The sequence below is a fragment of the Vombatus ursinus genome, unplaced genomic scaffold (assembly GCF_900497805.2).
Source record: "Vombatus ursinus unplaced genomic scaffold, bare-nosed wombat genome assembly UNPS02014781.1, whole genome shotgun sequence".
Lineage (NCBI taxonomy): Eukaryota > Metazoa > Chordata > Mammalia > Diprotodontia > Vombatidae > Vombatus > Vombatus ursinus.
Genome location: NW_020954559.1, coordinates 39510340 through 39528174, shown reverse-complemented (window position 1 = coordinate 39528174; position 17835 = coordinate 39510340). Strand labels below are relative to the sequence as shown.

The 17835-nt window shown below is 38.3% G+C and overlaps 1 protein-coding gene and 1 non-coding gene across 3 annotated transcripts in view; both read right to left on the bottom strand.

The window, feature by feature from the left end:
- Positions 1-17835, bottom strand: part of LOC114046241 (transmembrane protein 255B-like) — a 134328-nt gene that overhangs the window by 12280 nt on the left and 104213 nt on the right. For both annotated transcript variants that reach the window (XM_027866499.1, XM_027866498.1), the window contains exons 5-7: positions 12319-12399; positions 4750-4835; positions 932-1091 (exon numbers count right to left, since the gene is read on the bottom strand). In XM_027866499.1, coding sequence (XP_027722300.1) covers positions 932-1091; positions 4750-4835; positions 12319-12399 — 327 coding nt within the window. The remainder of the gene's footprint in view (positions 1-931; positions 1092-4749; positions 4836-12318; positions 12400-17835) is intronic.
- On the bottom strand, positions 15352-15454 carry LOC114046361. Its single transcript, XR_003569492.1, has one exon. It is a non-coding gene; the product is annotated as a U6 spliceosomal RNA (small nuclear RNA).

The window sequence follows — 17835 nt, the reverse complement described above, 5'->3', positions numbered from 1 at the left end:
AGCTCTCTGGGAACAGTGACATGTTTTATCAAGGTTTTGTATCTCTCACTATTAAGCACAGTTCTCTATACAAAGTGCCCACTTAATAAATGTGCTGTTGAACTGAATTCAGAACACTGAGAGTTTTGTGGCAGTTTGGGACCTGAGATCACAGACCTCAGCCAAACTCCATTACTCTTCTCCCTTGAACAAGCATTGTACACTGTTCTCATCTTTACCTGGTAAATTTCTAGATATGTTTATCAGTAAAATTACTTTGGATTAGATGGTTTACAAGGTCTCTTCAAGTTCTGAATCTTGTATCCCATGATGTTAAGCCCAACTCAAATGGTGCCAACTCCCTGATACCATTTCTCTATTACTCCCTTTCAATAATGATCTTCTACTCTAAAGCCACATGGCACTTTCTTTACCTCCCCCAAATGTACTTTCCATATAATTTAATTATTGGCAAGTATATCTGTAAGCTTATGGGAGCAGTGACATGTTTTATCAAGGTTTCATATTTCTCACTATTAAGACCAATTCTAAACACAAATTATCCATTTAATAAGTAGTTTGTTCAATTGAATTGAACTCAAGTCTTTGGACTCCGTGTCCCATGCTCTTAAAATTGTGTCTTTCTTGGGGCACAATTTCCTAAGGACTCATTTTTTCAACCATTCCATGGAAAACTGTGGTATGTATGTGTGCGTATAATACATATATATAAACACATATAAATATACACATGTATGTATATACATATATGTGCATGTGTTTATGTGTGTGCATATATGTGTATGTATATATGTATATATACACATGTATTTATACACACACATATATTTATGTATGTATGTGTGCATGTATGCATTCATTGATTTGTATTCCAGACCTAATATGAATGGACAAACCAACATGGTTCAAGAGGGAGAATCATGTAACTTACCATGTCCTTAAAGGCCCCCAGGACAGCTGCAGTGATGATTCCCAGAAACAAACCAATGATGTTTAGCACTGTTGAGGTCCACAGCAAACGGTAAAGGTGAACCACATCCTGACAGCCACTGACTCCAACAAACTCATAGTAACTAGTAGAGTGTTCTGTGCTGCATAAGGTAAAGGAAAAATGGTATTGGTATCTTCTAATTGTTTCAGGTGAGAACAGGTAACTTTGTTACACAAGCAATAGGTGACTAGACACACATTGAGTTTAGTGCTGTAATAAAATACAACTTACAACAATATTCATCTGAAACACATTATATGCCTTTTATCTTATGCACATGACAATCAAAAATGGTCAGCAATTCTAATGAGTTGCCACTTTATTACTTTAATATAATCAGTATTCGGTATTACTTTAATATAATCATGAGAAGCAGTATGGTATAGGGCAGGGGTGGGGAACCAGAGGCCTTAAGGCCACATGTGACCTTCTTAGTCCTTGCGTGAGGCCTTTTGACTGAGTCCAAGTATTATAGAACAAGTCTTTTATAAAGGGGATTTGTTCTGTGAAGTTTGGATTCAGTCAAAGGCCTGTTCTTGAGGACCCAGAGGGCCACCTGTGGCCTCGAGGCTGCAGGTTCCCCACTCCTGGAGGGAATGGAGAACTACCCTCAGAGTCAGAAGACTCGGGCTGAAGTGCCACCTTGGACACCTCCTGGCTATGTGACCCTAGGTAGGTCATTCAACAAGGAGTTCTTACATCAGTGAACACCATCAACCCTATATACCACAATTCCCAGGTCCCCCTCACAAAAAAAGATCCCCCAAATCAACCAAACCAAGTTTAAAATTCTTCTCTTTCCCAATTAGCTGTTTAGCATAAATATTACAGAAGCTGACAATCTCTTTTATATCATGTCTAGAAAGTCAGTGTGGCATAGTGGGATCACACAGAGTCAATCAGTCAATAAAGTACCTATTATGTGACACACCTTGTGCTAAGGTGGAGAGAGGGGGGAATACAAAGAAAGGTAAAAGGTACTTCTGACCTTTGTGCCAACTTCAAAGAGAAGACAACCTGGATTCTTCTTGCCTGTGATACATATTGGCTTGTGTAATTGACTGACCTGTACTGGTAGAGGGAGTTTTCTCATCTGAGAGTTCTCCACACCAAATGAATTCACAGGTCCAGTCCCTACTTGTATTCAACATACAACTTAATTTTCATCACACACACACACATGCACGCACGCACGCACTTATTCAAAACAAAGCAAGGCCAATGCTGGGGATTCAGATTACTAGCAACTAGATTTCCCTCCAAAGTTCATGTCCCATGCCTGAGGTTCCCCAGGCTACTATCATTTATCTATTTGGATAGAGAAATCCTTGCATAGCTTATCTAGCTGCTTCCACCTCTTGCCTGTGAACTGGAAGAAAGGTCTAAGGCAACAGAAACTGGAGAACTAGCCTAGGAGAATCATCGTACTTTGAGGGCAGTGAGGAAGCAGGTACGTGGGACCTTTGCCAAGGAGGGTAACACAAAATAGACAAGGTACATAGCAAAAATAGACTCTAGATCTTCAGCACCTGGGAATCTTGGGGCAGAAAGAAGAGAGGAGAATGTGTTGGGGGGAGAGAGGAAAGAGAATGGGTCAGATGGTGTGTGCTCAGATAGAAAGTTGGCTTTCTAGACAGCAAAATCACCATGAGTGAAAAGAACAGGGGATTTGGAGTCAGAATCCTGGTTCTGTTACTTAATAATGATAATAATAATAATAATAATAATAGTAACAACCAGTGCTTATATATTGCTTTAAGGTCTGCAAAGTGCTTTGCATATGTTAACTTATTTGATCTTCATAACAACCATATGAAGTAATTGCTTTTATTATCCCCATTTTAGAAATAAGGAAACTGAGACACAGATTGATGAAGTGATTTGCCCAGTCTCATAGTTAGTATCTGAGGCAGGAGAAGAACTCCAATCTTCTAAACTCCAAATCTAACATTCTATTCACTCCACCTCCTAGTTGCCCTGTACTTGCTACCTGTATGGCCTTAGGTAAATCATTTAATTTTTCTGGGTCTATGTTTCTTCATCTGTAAAATGTGGTGGTTGTATTAAATGACCTCTGAAGTCCCTTCTGGTTCTAAATCTCTGATTCTTGTTCATCTGACTGATTTTGAGATAATCCATTGGCCCAAAGGAGACGATTCAAATAATGACAGGCAATGATGGGGGGAATAAGCTTGGAGACCTCCTGAAACCACATATGAGATACCTAATTCACTGACCCATGGGGTCCTACACATTGACAAACTGCCCAATAAAACTCTTATTTTGCTTAAAAGTCTAAGTGCCACATTACAAACTTCATGGCTCTGTGTGTGTGTATGTATACATGTATGTGTGTGAATATACACATATAACATTAATAAAAATTTACAAGATGATAAGAGGAACTTTATTTTTTCCCCATTTCTTTTTAGTAGTAAAGCATCTCATGGAAAAATCAATAGCTCTCCAGTCTTAGTAACCAATAAACTCTGCAGATCAAAAAGACTGAATTCTGTCACTCAGTGGGCAAACTATCTTTCACAAGGTCCTCTAATCACTCTCTCTTCTACCACAATACTTCACAGACAAATAACTTTATCCCTTTTAGGTCTTCCCAGAGAGCTCCTGTGTGACCTTTATCTCACCCTCTTTGTGCCTCTGTCTCCTCATTTGTAAAAATGAGGGGGCTGCACTAGATGGCCTCTAAAGGTCCCTTTGGGCTCAAAAACTAATCAGTCCCCAGAACAACTCCCCAAGAGGTGATGTCTCATGGAACAGTCCAATTTTGATGGGGCAGGTGGGCTTATCTACCAGTTTCCACCTTGCTGTTCCTAAGAGGCAGGGAGAATAGTGGATTGGGTGTTGAGCTTGGAATCTGGAAGCCCTGGATTCAAATCCTACCACTAATACTTATCAGCTGGCTGACCTTGGGCAAGTCTTTTAACTTCTACATACTTCAGGAAACTCAGTAGGACTTATCTACCAAGCCTTAGACAGCTATCAACTTTGATCTGGGTCCATACAGGGAGTCCCCTCATAGAGAGTTCTCTTCCTTAATGAAGTCATACATCTTACTTGTGTGTAGGGGGAGCATTGTGAGGCAGGGGGAGCAAAGTGTTTTGTTTTGTTTTGTTTTGTTTTGTTTTGTTTTGTTTTGTTTTTACTGTTTGGTAAGTTTACACCAGCACTAAAAGCATGCAAAATGGAAAGGGTTTCCAGAGGTTACCCATTTGCACGTTTTTATTATAAACTCATTTGGAAAATGAATGGGATATCCACAGAAGAAACAGAACTCCTGGTCTACAAGATGGCAGCTTTACTGTTGAGGGCTTATCAACATGACCAGTAAAGGTCCCTTGTAATTGAGCCTAGGACCATAGTACTGATTACTTGATGTCTGTGCTCAGCACGTAGGCATCCACTGAGAGGATGGCATAGCTTTTACCTGGTTTTCTGCAAGACCCCAACCTGCTCTATTTGCCTGCTGCACAACAACAAATAACAATGGTCTGTCATACCTGGAAATCCTGCATCATGGGAGGCATTCCAGTCTGCCCCTTGGAGGATGATTAATCCTGTATAGAAAAAGGAACTGGCAGGGTTGAAACAAGAAGGGAGAGGGCCAGGCTTGATGTAAACACTGTTTTGAAAGCAAATAGCAGTAGAAGGCACTTATCTAGACCCCACTGATCTTCCTCGGAGTGCTAGGAGGGTGTGTGTGGGAGGAGGGAGGTAGGGTGTAAGGAGAGGGTACTTACTTCTCACAGTTGTATAAGTCACAGCAGTAACATGTATTACTTTTCACTTTTAGCTGGCACTTGCTAGTCAAGGAATGGCAGGTGACCTGTAAGCAGAGAAAGCATTTAAGTTGTGTCCGCTGTTTCCATCTCTGCAACACTTCCCACTCTATTACAGACAGCAGAGCACCTTCACCATCCCACGCATCAGGAATTTCTACCTACTTGGAGGCATCAGGGTTTTCTTTCAAGTAAAATGCCTATTAACATCTTTGCTCTTTCTACCTCCTTGAAAATCTTTCTATTTCCCCTTTACCCTTTATCCAGAAAACAGTAAGCCTAATGCTCTGGGACAAAACAGGTAGTACCAAACAACAACCAAGGAGCCCCAATTTGAGGACAAGCTCTTGGACCCAGACGATGAAAAGGCTCCTTTAAATAGACAAAGACTTGAGAAAGCTGACAGACATTGGAAGGATCTGAGTGAATTCGAGACACATATTTCATCCCGACAAGAAATCATTTTAATGACCCTTAAAGTGCGGGGCACTTCCATCATTTTTATAGATGAAGCTCACTAATTGTCATATACTACAAGTAGATTACTTCTAGACATGGAGAGGCAGAAAGAATGAGAATGCCTTCAACACTGATATGACTAATAGGATGCCAAAAAGTCTGACTTTTCTATGTTTCCAAGACCATTTGACAAGAAAATAATGCTGTGAAAACAATTTCAAGAGAGACAGAGCATATGCTGTTCAGTCGTTTTCAGTCCTGTTTGACTCTTTATGACCCTATTTGGGGTTTTGTTGGCAAAGATACTAGAGTGGTTTGCCATTTCCTTCTCCAGCTCATTTTATAGATGAGGAAACTGAGGCAAATAGAGTGAAGTGACTTGCCCAGCGTCACATAGCTACTAAGTGTCTGAGGCCAGATTTGAACTCAGGAAAATGAATCTTCCTGACTCCAGTTCTAGCACTCTATCCACTATACCATCTAGCTGCTCATTGAGTGTATGCTGTACTAGAATTATAGTCACAAAACCCTGAGCTCCTATCCCATCTAGCTGAGTAACCCCAAGCATGTCATTTAGTTTTTCTTTGCCTTGGAGTCTTCATCTGTAAAATGAGCACCTTCATGGCCTCTTAGGTCCCTTCCAGTCCTACATCTATGATAATCCTAAGATTATAAGGATTCTGCTTGCTAACAGGAAGCTTTCAGAGACTTTCTACCCCTGCCATCTATCTTTACCTATCCTTGAAAAGTTGTTCTGTATTGGAAGACTTATATGAAGTGATGGCAAAGTGAAGAAAGAAGAATCCAGAAAAGAGATGCATAATGGTGAAAATAATACAAACGTTAACAATGCAAATGAAGCAGCCAGGTGGCAAAGTGGATAGAGCATTGGGCCTGGAGTCAGGAAGACTCATTTTCATAATTTCAAATCAGACCTCAGACACTTACTAGCTATGTGACCTTGGGTGAGTCACTTAACCCTGTTTGCCTCAGTTTCCTCATCTGTAAAATGAGCTGGAGAAGGAAATGGCAAACCAGTCCAGTATCTTTGCCAAGAAAACCCCAAAAGAGTTCACAGTCAGACACGACTGAAAAATGACTAAACAACTAACACTAAAACAGCAGTCAAATTAAAGGATTTGTGGAATGATCTCAGTCTTGGAAAACTAACAAGGACACATACTTTTCTCCTCCTAGTAGGGAGTGGGAACTACAAATGTGAAATGTGTTATAAATCTCAGTTGCTAAATTGGCCAGCTTGGATTAAATGTTTTTCTTTCTTACAAGGAATGGTTTGATGGGAACATGGGGGAGGGGAGGTTAAGCAGAAATGCCTGCTGTATAAAAACAAAAATCAACAACAAAACTTTTTAAAAAGGTGTTTCAGAGAAAGGCAAAGAGTAAATGCACTGTTATTTCATTAACATTTATATTTTCATTCATCAAAATATAAATAGTTTGAATTTTAGAGTGAAATCTTATCTGGTAAGATTTGTGCCTTGGGAAACTTATTTTAGCATGTAGATAAAGGGTAAAATTAGACATTGGAGACATTTGGGTGGCACAGTGGATAGGGTGCTAGACCTAGAGTCAGGAAGATCTAACCTCACATTGGACCTCAGACACTGACTGTGTAATCCTGGGCAAGTCAAATAACCTGTCTGACTCAGTTTTCCATCTATTATATGGGGAAGATAATAGTACCTGCCTCCCAGGGTTCTTATGAGGATAAAAAGAGATAACATTTGCAAACTGCTTTACAAATCTAAAGTGCTACATACATGCTAGTTATTATTATTATTATTATTATTATTATTATTAGAGGCAATGTGGTTGATACATTAAATGACAATTGATTGACTGTGGAGGAACAAAGAAGAATGAAATTATTTGAATGTGACTCCAAGGTTTCTTGACATTTTAGATCAAGGAGTTCTTCATGTTTTTTTGTGCCATGGACTCCTTTGGCAGTCTGGTGAAGCCAATGGCTGACGGCTCAGAATCATGTTTTTAAATACATAAAATAAAATTCGTAGTATGACAAAGGAAATCAAAGGTTAATGTAAACAGAGATGTCATTTCTCCCCATCCAAGGTGACAGGTCCCTTGAAATCTGAATGTGAACCCCAGGCTAAGAACCTATGTTTTAGAGTAATCTCAGGCCTTAGCTAGAGGACACTGAACTCAATGACCTTTAAGGTCCCTTCCAACTCTAAGATTCTATGATTTTGAATCTTCTGACTTTTCAGAATGTTATTTATGCTGGGAACATTAAGTTATAGTTGTGCTGTTGTTTCGGGGAGAAGTTGTCTGGCAAGAGACAATGGAAAGGAAAATATCACAAGGCCAAGAGAAATAACCCCCTTTGTGTAATCTCTGATTTGGACATTTTGGAGACTATAGAATTCCATGATTTATATGTATATGAGCATCACCAGAAGAAAACTCATATTTAAAAGAAGGTCTTTGTTTTGGAGAGATGTTGGATGGTTGTTAGGAGGATTATGGAATTTCCCATATGTAAGCCTGTATACTCTTGTTCCAATTCTACTTTGGGTTCAGTTTTGTTGTTCAGGCACAGTGTCTGTCCTAGATATATATTTTGATGTATCAAATCTATTGACTGTTTCACCAACTGCATCTCATAGTTTAGACTAGAGGCATTTTTCTTCCACTCAGTTTTTCCTGTTTGGACTGTTAAGCCATATTCTTTTGTGTGATTATGAATCTCATTAAAGAGGCTCTGTAACGTATCAAGGCTTTAATCAATCAGTACAATGTAATCCACAGACAGAAACACTTGGAAAACCTCCTAATCTATAGGGCATTCCAATTCAATTTAGACTGTATATAGGACATCCTCCATGAAAGTGACAAACACTTCTGGCAAACATTCGGTCTCCTGTTTATACTCCACCTGATGCTAATGATTAGAGAGTAATCAAATAGCCACTACCTTTGTTGCTTATATCAAGGCATGTTAAATGATCTTAACATATGCATGGATAATGCGTTGGTCAAGGAGAACCTTTAAGGCTGTATTTTGTTCCACTGAGTCAATTTCTTTTATAGTCAACAGCATCCTTGATGAAAATATGAGAAGGGAATATCTTCATCAAGGATGCCCTTGATGTGATACGCTATTCTCATAGGAAGTTTATAGAAGAGAGAGACAAACATTCCATGGTGGAGGGAGAGCCTGCCTTAGACTCAGGAAGACCCTCATTTGAGTTTCATCTCTGACATATCCTGGCTGTTAACTCTGGACAAGTCACTTAAGAGTTCAATGTCCCCCCATGTAACTCTCTAAGACTATACATTGAAGAGAAGGTTCCTATTAGTATTCGTATAGAATGATTCTCACTGGGGTTACAATAAAATAACAAATCTGGTACAAAGAAGAATAAATTAGAAAATAACCATGTGAATTCATAGTTATTGAAGCTCCTTTAGTTGTGGCGAAGTTTATTCACCCAGTGGTAATACTGTTTGTAATTTTTTTCCAATTACCTGAATTCTTTCCCTCTCTCAGATATTTTGAGAATCCATCCCTCAATATTTTTAAAACTGTGCCACCTCCAACTTGTGCTTCACCTTCAAATACTGTTGGTTCGGTTTTTCTTCTCAACTTTGTTTTCTTTGATGCTATTTCTAGTTCCTCATGTAGCAAACTAGGGTCTGTGATGCTACAGTCAAAATTTATTGACCTCAAATGTCATCAATGGAGAGATGATTTGTTTTAGAAACGTTAGATTTCCTTCCCCCTACTTTTCAACTGTTTATTGTATTTTGACAATTTCATCCTAAATATTCTTGTCTTAACTTATCTTTTTTTTTTTGGCTAGGCAATGGGATGAAGTGACTTGCCCAGGGTCACACAGCTAGTAAATGTTCTGTGTCTGAGGTTGGATTTGAACTTGGGTCCTCCTGAATCCAGGGCCAGTGCTCTATCCACTGCCCCACCTAGCTGCCCCATCTTAACTTATTTTTACAAAAAAGTTTTGCATACTTGTTTCCTCCCTGAACGCTTCTCACTATAATCTCCCACCATTCCTCTCCACAAAAAAATTTCAAATAAATTTATATCCTAAACTGTTGTTTCTTTTTTAGCACTTTTCAAGGAGATTATGTTTGTGGGTTGAGGTGGTTCCTAGACTCATCAGGACTCCTCACTGTGGTGACTGTCTTTTATCATTTAAACTTTTATAGGAAATGGTGAGAGTCTCTGTTCATATCTGCTTGTTTATCCAGTCCCTGTTTATCAAGATACATGGTTTATTTACATGGGTAAGACTAGGGTAGTTCTAAATTATAGATAGCAAATAGAAATCAGAGAAGGTATACAGACGAGAATTCATGCTAAATAATACAGAGAGTCAATGAGCTTTCTCATTGGGAGCAAGATATCTCTACTCAGCCAAGAGAGAGAGTCCCAGATCTCATTCAAGGGAAAATTCCTTTAGTCTTTCAAGAAGCAAGCAGGGGATGGGGACATAACTGAGGTGCCAGCTCCTCTGCACGTTGGCTTCTTTCCAGACTCTCACTCCCTTCAGAAACCTGAAGAGAATCTGGAAACACGTCTTCTTTCTTAAAGCTAAGAATTAGAAGAGCATAATTCTCTCTTCTTTCTCAAGAAACCCCACCCCTCACACAGGCATGGAGTATTGAGTAATCATTCTCCACCAGTGAAGAGACTGTTTTGTCCTGACAAGCTGATGATCTATTATACCCAGATGACCAATTCAGAAATGACTCCCACATCAATAACTAGCCATTTTCTGTCTTTTGCCTTACTTTTCCATAAGATTTAGTAAATGAGTTTATAGTCTAAACTGATGTTGTCCTTAGCCAAGATTTCTCTTTCTTGGCAAGAAGCTCAAGTTGCAGTAGTAATAGCAGTAGTAACAATAAAATTAATAATAAATTATGACTCAGCCTTAAAAAGGGAATGTTCAACTGGAAGCCAAGAAGTGGACCTGGGATTGTGTCAGAAAAGAATTCTGGTTCTCTAGGGACCAAGGAAGCTAAAAGAAATAGCCTGAAGACTAACAACTACAACAAAAAAAAAAAAAGGCCAACTAGCAAGGAAGGACCAAATAACCCAACGGGCTGGGCTTTAGGAGAAACCCTTATTTGATTGTATGAGAGAGGGAAGATCTCGGGGAAAGGCTGAGTAGTATTTGAAAGGCATTGTGAAACTGCATAGCTCTGTTGTGAATGTGGGCAAGCCAACTACCTCTCTAAACTTCATTTTCTCATATATAAAATGGGAAGAATAATACTTGCATGGCTTACTTGACAGATATTTTTATGAGAGGAAACAACTGGTGAAACTCAAGGTGACTCTTGTTATTGTTCAGTCATTTCAACCATATTCGACTCTTCATGACCCTACTTGGTATTTCCTTGGCAAATATACTGGAGTGGTTTGCTATTTCCTTCTCCAGCTCATTTTATAGATGAGGAACTGAGGCAAACAGGGTTAAGTGACTCACCCAGGGTCACACAGCTAGTAAGTGTCTGAGGCTCAATTTGGACCCAGGAAGGTGGGTTTTCCTGACTCCAGTCCCAGTACTCCATCCACTGCACCACCTAGCTGCCCCCAAAGTGATTTAGAAATATGTTATTTATTTTTTCACTTATTTTCTGGACCTGTGATTTCATTAGCATCAGGAGCATCTGGTGAGGAAGTTTCTTCAATCCAATGCAGATCAATAACTATTCTTCAACGTATAGTCTTAGAAGTTTTCCTGGGGACATTGAAAAGTTAAGTTACTTGCCCAGACTCACAAAGAGTTGCATATAGAAATGAGACTTGAGGCCAGGTCTTCCCAAGCCTGGCCTTCTATCTACTCTGTCACTGTTTCTCTTTATTAATATTATTAATATTTTAAAATTTTAATAATATTTTATTTTACCCAATTACATGTAAATCTTTATCATTTTTTTTTATTATCATACAGAATTTGCATATAATTTGTCCTCAGTGATTTCTTCATATTATAGTAAAAGTCTGTGCACTTTAATATAACTAGGTGCTCCATTCCAGTAAACACAGAAGAGCATGGTACCCTAAGGGCAATTAAGAGGGGAAGGGAATGAAACCCAGGGCCTCATTCTAAGAGAACACTCCTGGGACCTTGAAATGATGGAACTCAGCTAATGAGCCTTCTCTAGGGAACCACTCTGGGGACCATATTGCATCAAGGCACAAGATTCTTGTTTAACATTTTCCCTTCCCCTCCTTACAACTAAGCCCCAATACACATGGATTTCAAAACATCTATTCTCTGAAATATTCTATCAAGGAATTTGATGCAGTTCCAGTGACTTTCTGCAGAGCCAAGGAACAAACTGTGAAGGACATCTGGCTTCCCATAAACCATAGGGTCATTTGTTTTCCATTTTCCTTTCCGTGAATCCCTCCTCCTTTTTTGGTTTATAGCAGGTTGACTAGTCCATGTTAATTCAAACTAACAGACCTAATAATAGATAGTAAAGTAGCAAAGGAAAGGAAACAAAGTGACAAGCATGAATGTCTGATGTTTCAAGAGGAAATGTATTTATGTTTTGTCATGATTTGTATTATTTCTGGCATTTTGATGTAGCTGAAAACGGGGGGAGAGGAACCTACTATTCAGAATACTGACATTCTTGACTGGTGGAAGGTCAATACGTTGGATGTTAAAGCATCTTGAGCCAATGTAGATTTATTGTCTTAGCTATTTATTGCAATACTTAACATCAGTAAAAGAAAAAAAAACTATTAATAATCCTCATGAAGAAAGTCATACAAAACTGAACAAATGAATTTCCAGGAGACCATGATGTGCCAAAGATGGAATGTGAATAATTGTTTTGCCAAAATAAATATAATTGATTTTTTAAGCTATCTAAAAAAATAATCAACCACAGAAAACAAATTATCCACCATGACAGGAGTTAGAGAGATAGTCCTGCTAAAATTGGAATATTCTATTTCCTTTTAGGGAGGAACACAGGGAAATGTGTTAAATCTTTAAAGTCATCAGCACATGAAGCCAAGGTAGCCCAAGATGCTTTTGTTTTTACCTCAGTCTGGTAGACGTCATACAAGAATCCTACCCCACTTGAATAAAACTGGCACCTTCCAGTGTTGAGAGGCCTCGGCTCCTGAGGGCAAATAAATGAATAAACATAATTGGAATAAAATTGCTTTTATATCTAGTCCAAGAATAGCCAGAGATAACATTAGCTCAGTCAGTCAACCAGTCAATGAGGCACCATTTCTCATCTTTAAAGAAAAAGGTGCCAAAACAGGGGCAAGACTAAGGAAGAGTACTGCTGTCCCTGTGCCCATTATACTCTGTCCAGAATCTAGCTTAACAGAGGATCACAGTGTTCCAGCACATTGTGCTAAGGGAAAAAAAAAACCAACATCTGTGTCTTCCATCAATCCAACATGATTTAGGAGCGGAGAAATGAATGGATCATATGCCCTCTTGAGATTCCTTCCTATGATTCTATTACACCAGCACCCTGCTATTTTATCTCCAGAAGACTGTGTACATAACTTTTCTTCATGAAAAAAAAAATTAAGAAAAAATAGCAATGATGGTAAGCAATAGATTGGGGCAGGATTTTCCCAGAGCACAGATTATAAACTTTGGGAAACTCCATGAATCCTTTCAAGACATAGGGGCAGCCTTCAGAATATTAGGGCTTTGTTACTTAAATAATGGTGTTGAAAGAACACTGAGAAGACCCAATTCATTATCTATAAAAGTAACACACAATGGCTGTGCTATCTGTGAGACAGAGGCATAGGAGCAATCTTTACCTCAATTCTATTCAATGAACATTTATTAGCTCCTATTGTATGCAGAGGCTAGAGTTTAGGTAACACACTGTCCCTGCCATCTTAAAGTTTACATACTGGGAGGGAAGGGGTGGACAAAACATTAGCTTATGACTATGACACACAAAACAAAGAGACACAAATTGGAGTTCTATGTGAAATCTGATATGCTTTTCCAGTCAATGGTCTAACTACACACTGATTTGGAATTGACTCACGTTAGTAACCAGTTGTTTCTCATCTACTAGGTTAAAGTTAATTTAATTTCCTCTGTGTATAACATTATTCAGTGCTTACCTTCTGACTTTCTTCTTGAAGAAATTCCTTATTGTATATGGGTATGAGATTTTTTTTACCCCACCCTTAGTCTTATTTTTATCAATTTTTTTGTTTTTACATCACTTTCATTTCCTAAAATTTCCCATTCCTTGTCATATATATCAAGCCATTGCTTATAACAAAAATTGAAAAACAAAAAAGGGGGAGGGAAGCAGTTCAGCAAAAACAACCAATGTATTCATGATGTCTGACAATATATGAGATATTTTATATTCTTGAACAGTCTCCCCCACCCCCTTCTCACTTCTGTAAAAAGGGAAAGAAAATACATTTTCTAAGCTTTTCTCTGGAGCCAACTCTGGTCGCAGTATATAGTATTTCTTTTTTCATTTACATTGCTTTAGTAATTTTGCATATTGTTTTCTTAGATCTTCTGGTTTCTATGAATCATACAAACTTCTGACCTCTTCTATTTCTCAATCTTGAGCCATGTTTTCCAACAAAATTTTCTTTGTTCCATGCCATCCCCTGCAATCAAGTCATTGAGTATTAAAAGTATAGATTGAGTATATATTTATACACAAAATATGTATTACATGCATATAATATATAGCAATATTTATCTGTCATTTGTGTGTGTGTGTGTATATATATATATATGTTAATAGCTATATTTTAGAAAGTTTATCAAGTTCTTCATAGAATTCTCTCCTTATCCTCTGCAATAGACATTAACATATAAGCTACAACAATCTGCATGGTGAGCTTTTTGCTTAGGCACAATAAAATCAGTTCAATCAGTTCAATCAGTTCAATGTAACTCATGAAATTTTTTTTTTTTGGTTATAACCAATAAATACAATTTTTCCAATGCTCTTTTCATCTTTCCAAGGAGAACCTGAGAGCCATCTTTCCATTTAGGTACAACATCCTTATGACTTCTGTTTTTCCATAGCATTGGAAAATCAGTATTGCTAGGATTCTCTTCCTCCAGCAGTAGATCAACTCATTGGTCGTTATTCAAAGAGTCCTGCAACAGGCCATACTTAAAGCTTTGTCACAATAGGAGAATTGTTGTTGTTCAGTTGTTTCAGTCATGTCCAACTTTTCATGACCCCATTTGGGGTTTTCTTGGCAAAGATACTGGAATGGTTGACATTTCCTTCTCCAGCTCATTTTACAGATGAGGAAACTAAGGCAAGCAAGGATAAGTGACTTATCCAGGGTCACATGAGTAGAATACCAACATTTAAATACCAACAGCTAAGTTGATGTTAAACACAGTCAAATAACTATGAGATTCTTAGTACCGTCTCTTTCCCATATATATCAGTATGCCACCATCACTGCTGAAGTGGAAGGAGGCTGCACAGGACTGAGGGCTATTTTGTATTTTGTTTTGTTTTCTATATTGTCATGACCAAAAAATTCATCACCAGGATCAAATGAGGTAATATTTGTAAATGCCCTTTACTAGGCATAGTAGACACTTAATAAATGGTTATTTCCTTCCTTTCCCTTGTTGAGTGTACTGTCAAAGATCTTCTCTGTACTGAGCCAGGCTGGTGTTTAGATAACACTCAATTTCTTGCAGAGACTTCCAAGCATGGTAGAATATGCCAAAGATTGTGGTCCACTGGCACGGTCTTTGAGAACCCAGAGGCCTCTCTAGTCATGAGGAAGCATTAGAGGAGTACTCTTGTGGAGGGTTACTCCATACTGCTACTGACTAGGATCTAAAGTAGAAAAGGGAAAAATCAACCAATCTCCCCTACCAGTCTCCATTCTTCTTTTTCTTTTCTCCTTTTCCTCTCCTACTCCTTCTCTCAAATACGGCGATGAGGATGGGACTGGAGCATCTGAAAAGACACATTGAATCCTGCCTAGAGACCCACTATGCAGACACACAGGAGCTTCTTCAATAACTTGCTTTTGGGTCCCTAAAGTTCCTTGTTTGGCACTGTCATTTTTTTATCTGTTTTTGCAAAAAAAAAATGGAATACTTCATGAATTTACTTGTCATTCTTGCTCAGAGGCCATAGCTTCTCTATTTCATTCTAATTTTAATATATATGCTGCCAAAGGGAGTAGTTTTTTTTATTGGTAAGCAAGGAAAACACTATTATCCATGCATATTCAACCAATGTCCATTGGAAATATTTGTTAATTAATTCTATTAATGGGCTTGAAATAAGCCACTCTAATTGAGGAATTATATAACCAGTAATAGATAAGCTTCTGAGGGCAAAAAACTCAGCCTATCTGCCCGTCCCTCTGTATCAGCAGCAGTGCCAAGCAGTGCCCATTGTGAGGACTACAGAAACATCTCATAAATAAAGGTTCAGACTTACTTCCCAGTCGTGGTAAGATGGTAGATGACTATAACTCACAAAAACACATAACAAATGTAGCAGAGAGATACACAATAGACTGCTTGAATGTCATTTTTGTTAATTCCTCTGGAATAGACTCAACCCAACAAGATTAGTTGAACTCTATTTTTTTGAACAAATCTTACTCATTAATTCTAGGGTGTAATTAACTCTAAGTGAGCAGTGTCTGCTCCTTATTGGTTGTCATATTAGATTAATGATCTAGACATGATATAAAACTTCCATTTCTTTATGAATCCTCTTCCTAATGCATAAGTATTGATGATGCAGTTTTGTGATTTATGTTTGCTTTTTACTGATCAATCATGATTACTATCCTGAAAATAAGACTTATTAGCTTGAATTAAGCCACTATCTTATTTGCTCTATTTCCTAGCTGAATCACATTAATTTAGTTTCAAATTAATGTGAATCTGGAATTTGTATTTCACTAGTTCTGACTTCTTTATACTCTGAAATCAGCAGTACTATTCTTTGTGCATTTCCATAGTTCATGACTCTGAGTTTCCAGTATTTCAGTAATGATTACTTACTATAATCAGTCGTCTATCTTCCATCGTGTAGAAACATCACAGTTTGAATTTTTCTAGGGAATCAAGGGCCAGGGTGGGGAATTGGCCTTTAGAGTGCCTACTATGTGCCAAGCATTCATTTGATCCTCACAACTACCTTTCAAGGATGCTATTGTTATCCCTATTTTACAATTGAGGAAACTGAAGCAGGCAGAGGTGAAGTGACTTGCCCAGGGTCACTCAACTAGTAAGTGCCTGAGGCCAGATTTCAACTCAGATCTTCCTGTCTCCAGGACTAACATTCTATCCACTGTACCATCTAGTTGTTCCTAGGTAGACAGGGATGGGATAACCTGAAAGCAACCACACAAATACTTCAGTTAGAACTATATATCTCATCAATTGCTACTCCTGCCAGAAGTAATCATCTTGAGACTCCATCAACTAGTGTTGAAGACTTCTCTAGTACAGCTAATATGATCACTGATATCTCTATGTACCTACACCTAGCCCCTTTTCATATCCAAATTTCTAGGGGAGGCTATTACACAATAGGAACTTTACTTGATTCCAATGGACCCTAATTTAGAAAAAAAAATGCAGACCTATGATTTTATCAGTGTAGGGAGCTCCCATGATGGAAAATCCCACCTTGAGGGCAAGGTCTGTCCTTGGTCCATAGTAGGCACTTAATGAATGCTTATTGACTGACTGAGGTATATCGGTAACTCATCTGTAACACAGTCATGGGACAGTGAGCATTTAAATGACTTGTTCACTGTCAAATAATTTGTATTAAAGTCAAAATTTGAACCTGGATCTTCCTGACTCCGTGGCTAGGCTTCTATCATTCTATCTGAAGAGATTTGTCCTATGTTACACCAGTTTGGAAAGGTTTTTTTAATTAGAAAATAGGTCATCTAGTGATAAATTGAGTAGGGGAGGATGGAAGGGCACTGTAACCCATAAAGAACATCTGCTAAGACATAGAAGGGCTGCTGTCTTCATCATTGGGGAGAATATCACTGGAATCATAGGTCCTTGAAGTACTGTGGAAGGAAGCCAAGTTGGTACCATGGGCACAACTCCATGTCTATTAGTAGATGCTAGGAAGGAGTCAAAAGACTGCCTTGGTGCTAAGGGACATTTAGTAACACTGGCATAGCCTTTAATTCAGGATGAGTTGGGAGAACATGATACTAAAATGGTCATGATAATCATCTCAAATCATTTATAAAATTCCTAATTGCACATGGCATTGTGCCATGCTTTCTGAGTACTGGCCTTGACTAGAGCTGCTGCATTCATTCTGGCTTCTTCTCTTTATATGTAAAGAGTTTATGGGAAATAAAGTTGAAAGAGGCCATAGAGATCTAACCCTTCATTTTACAGATAACAAAACTGAGGCCCAGAGATGTTAAGTGAGTTGTCATCATTCATACAAATGTAGAATGAGGGCTTGATTGGCCTTTGTCAAGATAAATTTACTGTTCTCTCCAGGACTTCACATAATAGATTTAGGATCCTTAAGAACCAAATTGCTTCTCTAATTCAGATCCTCTTGATC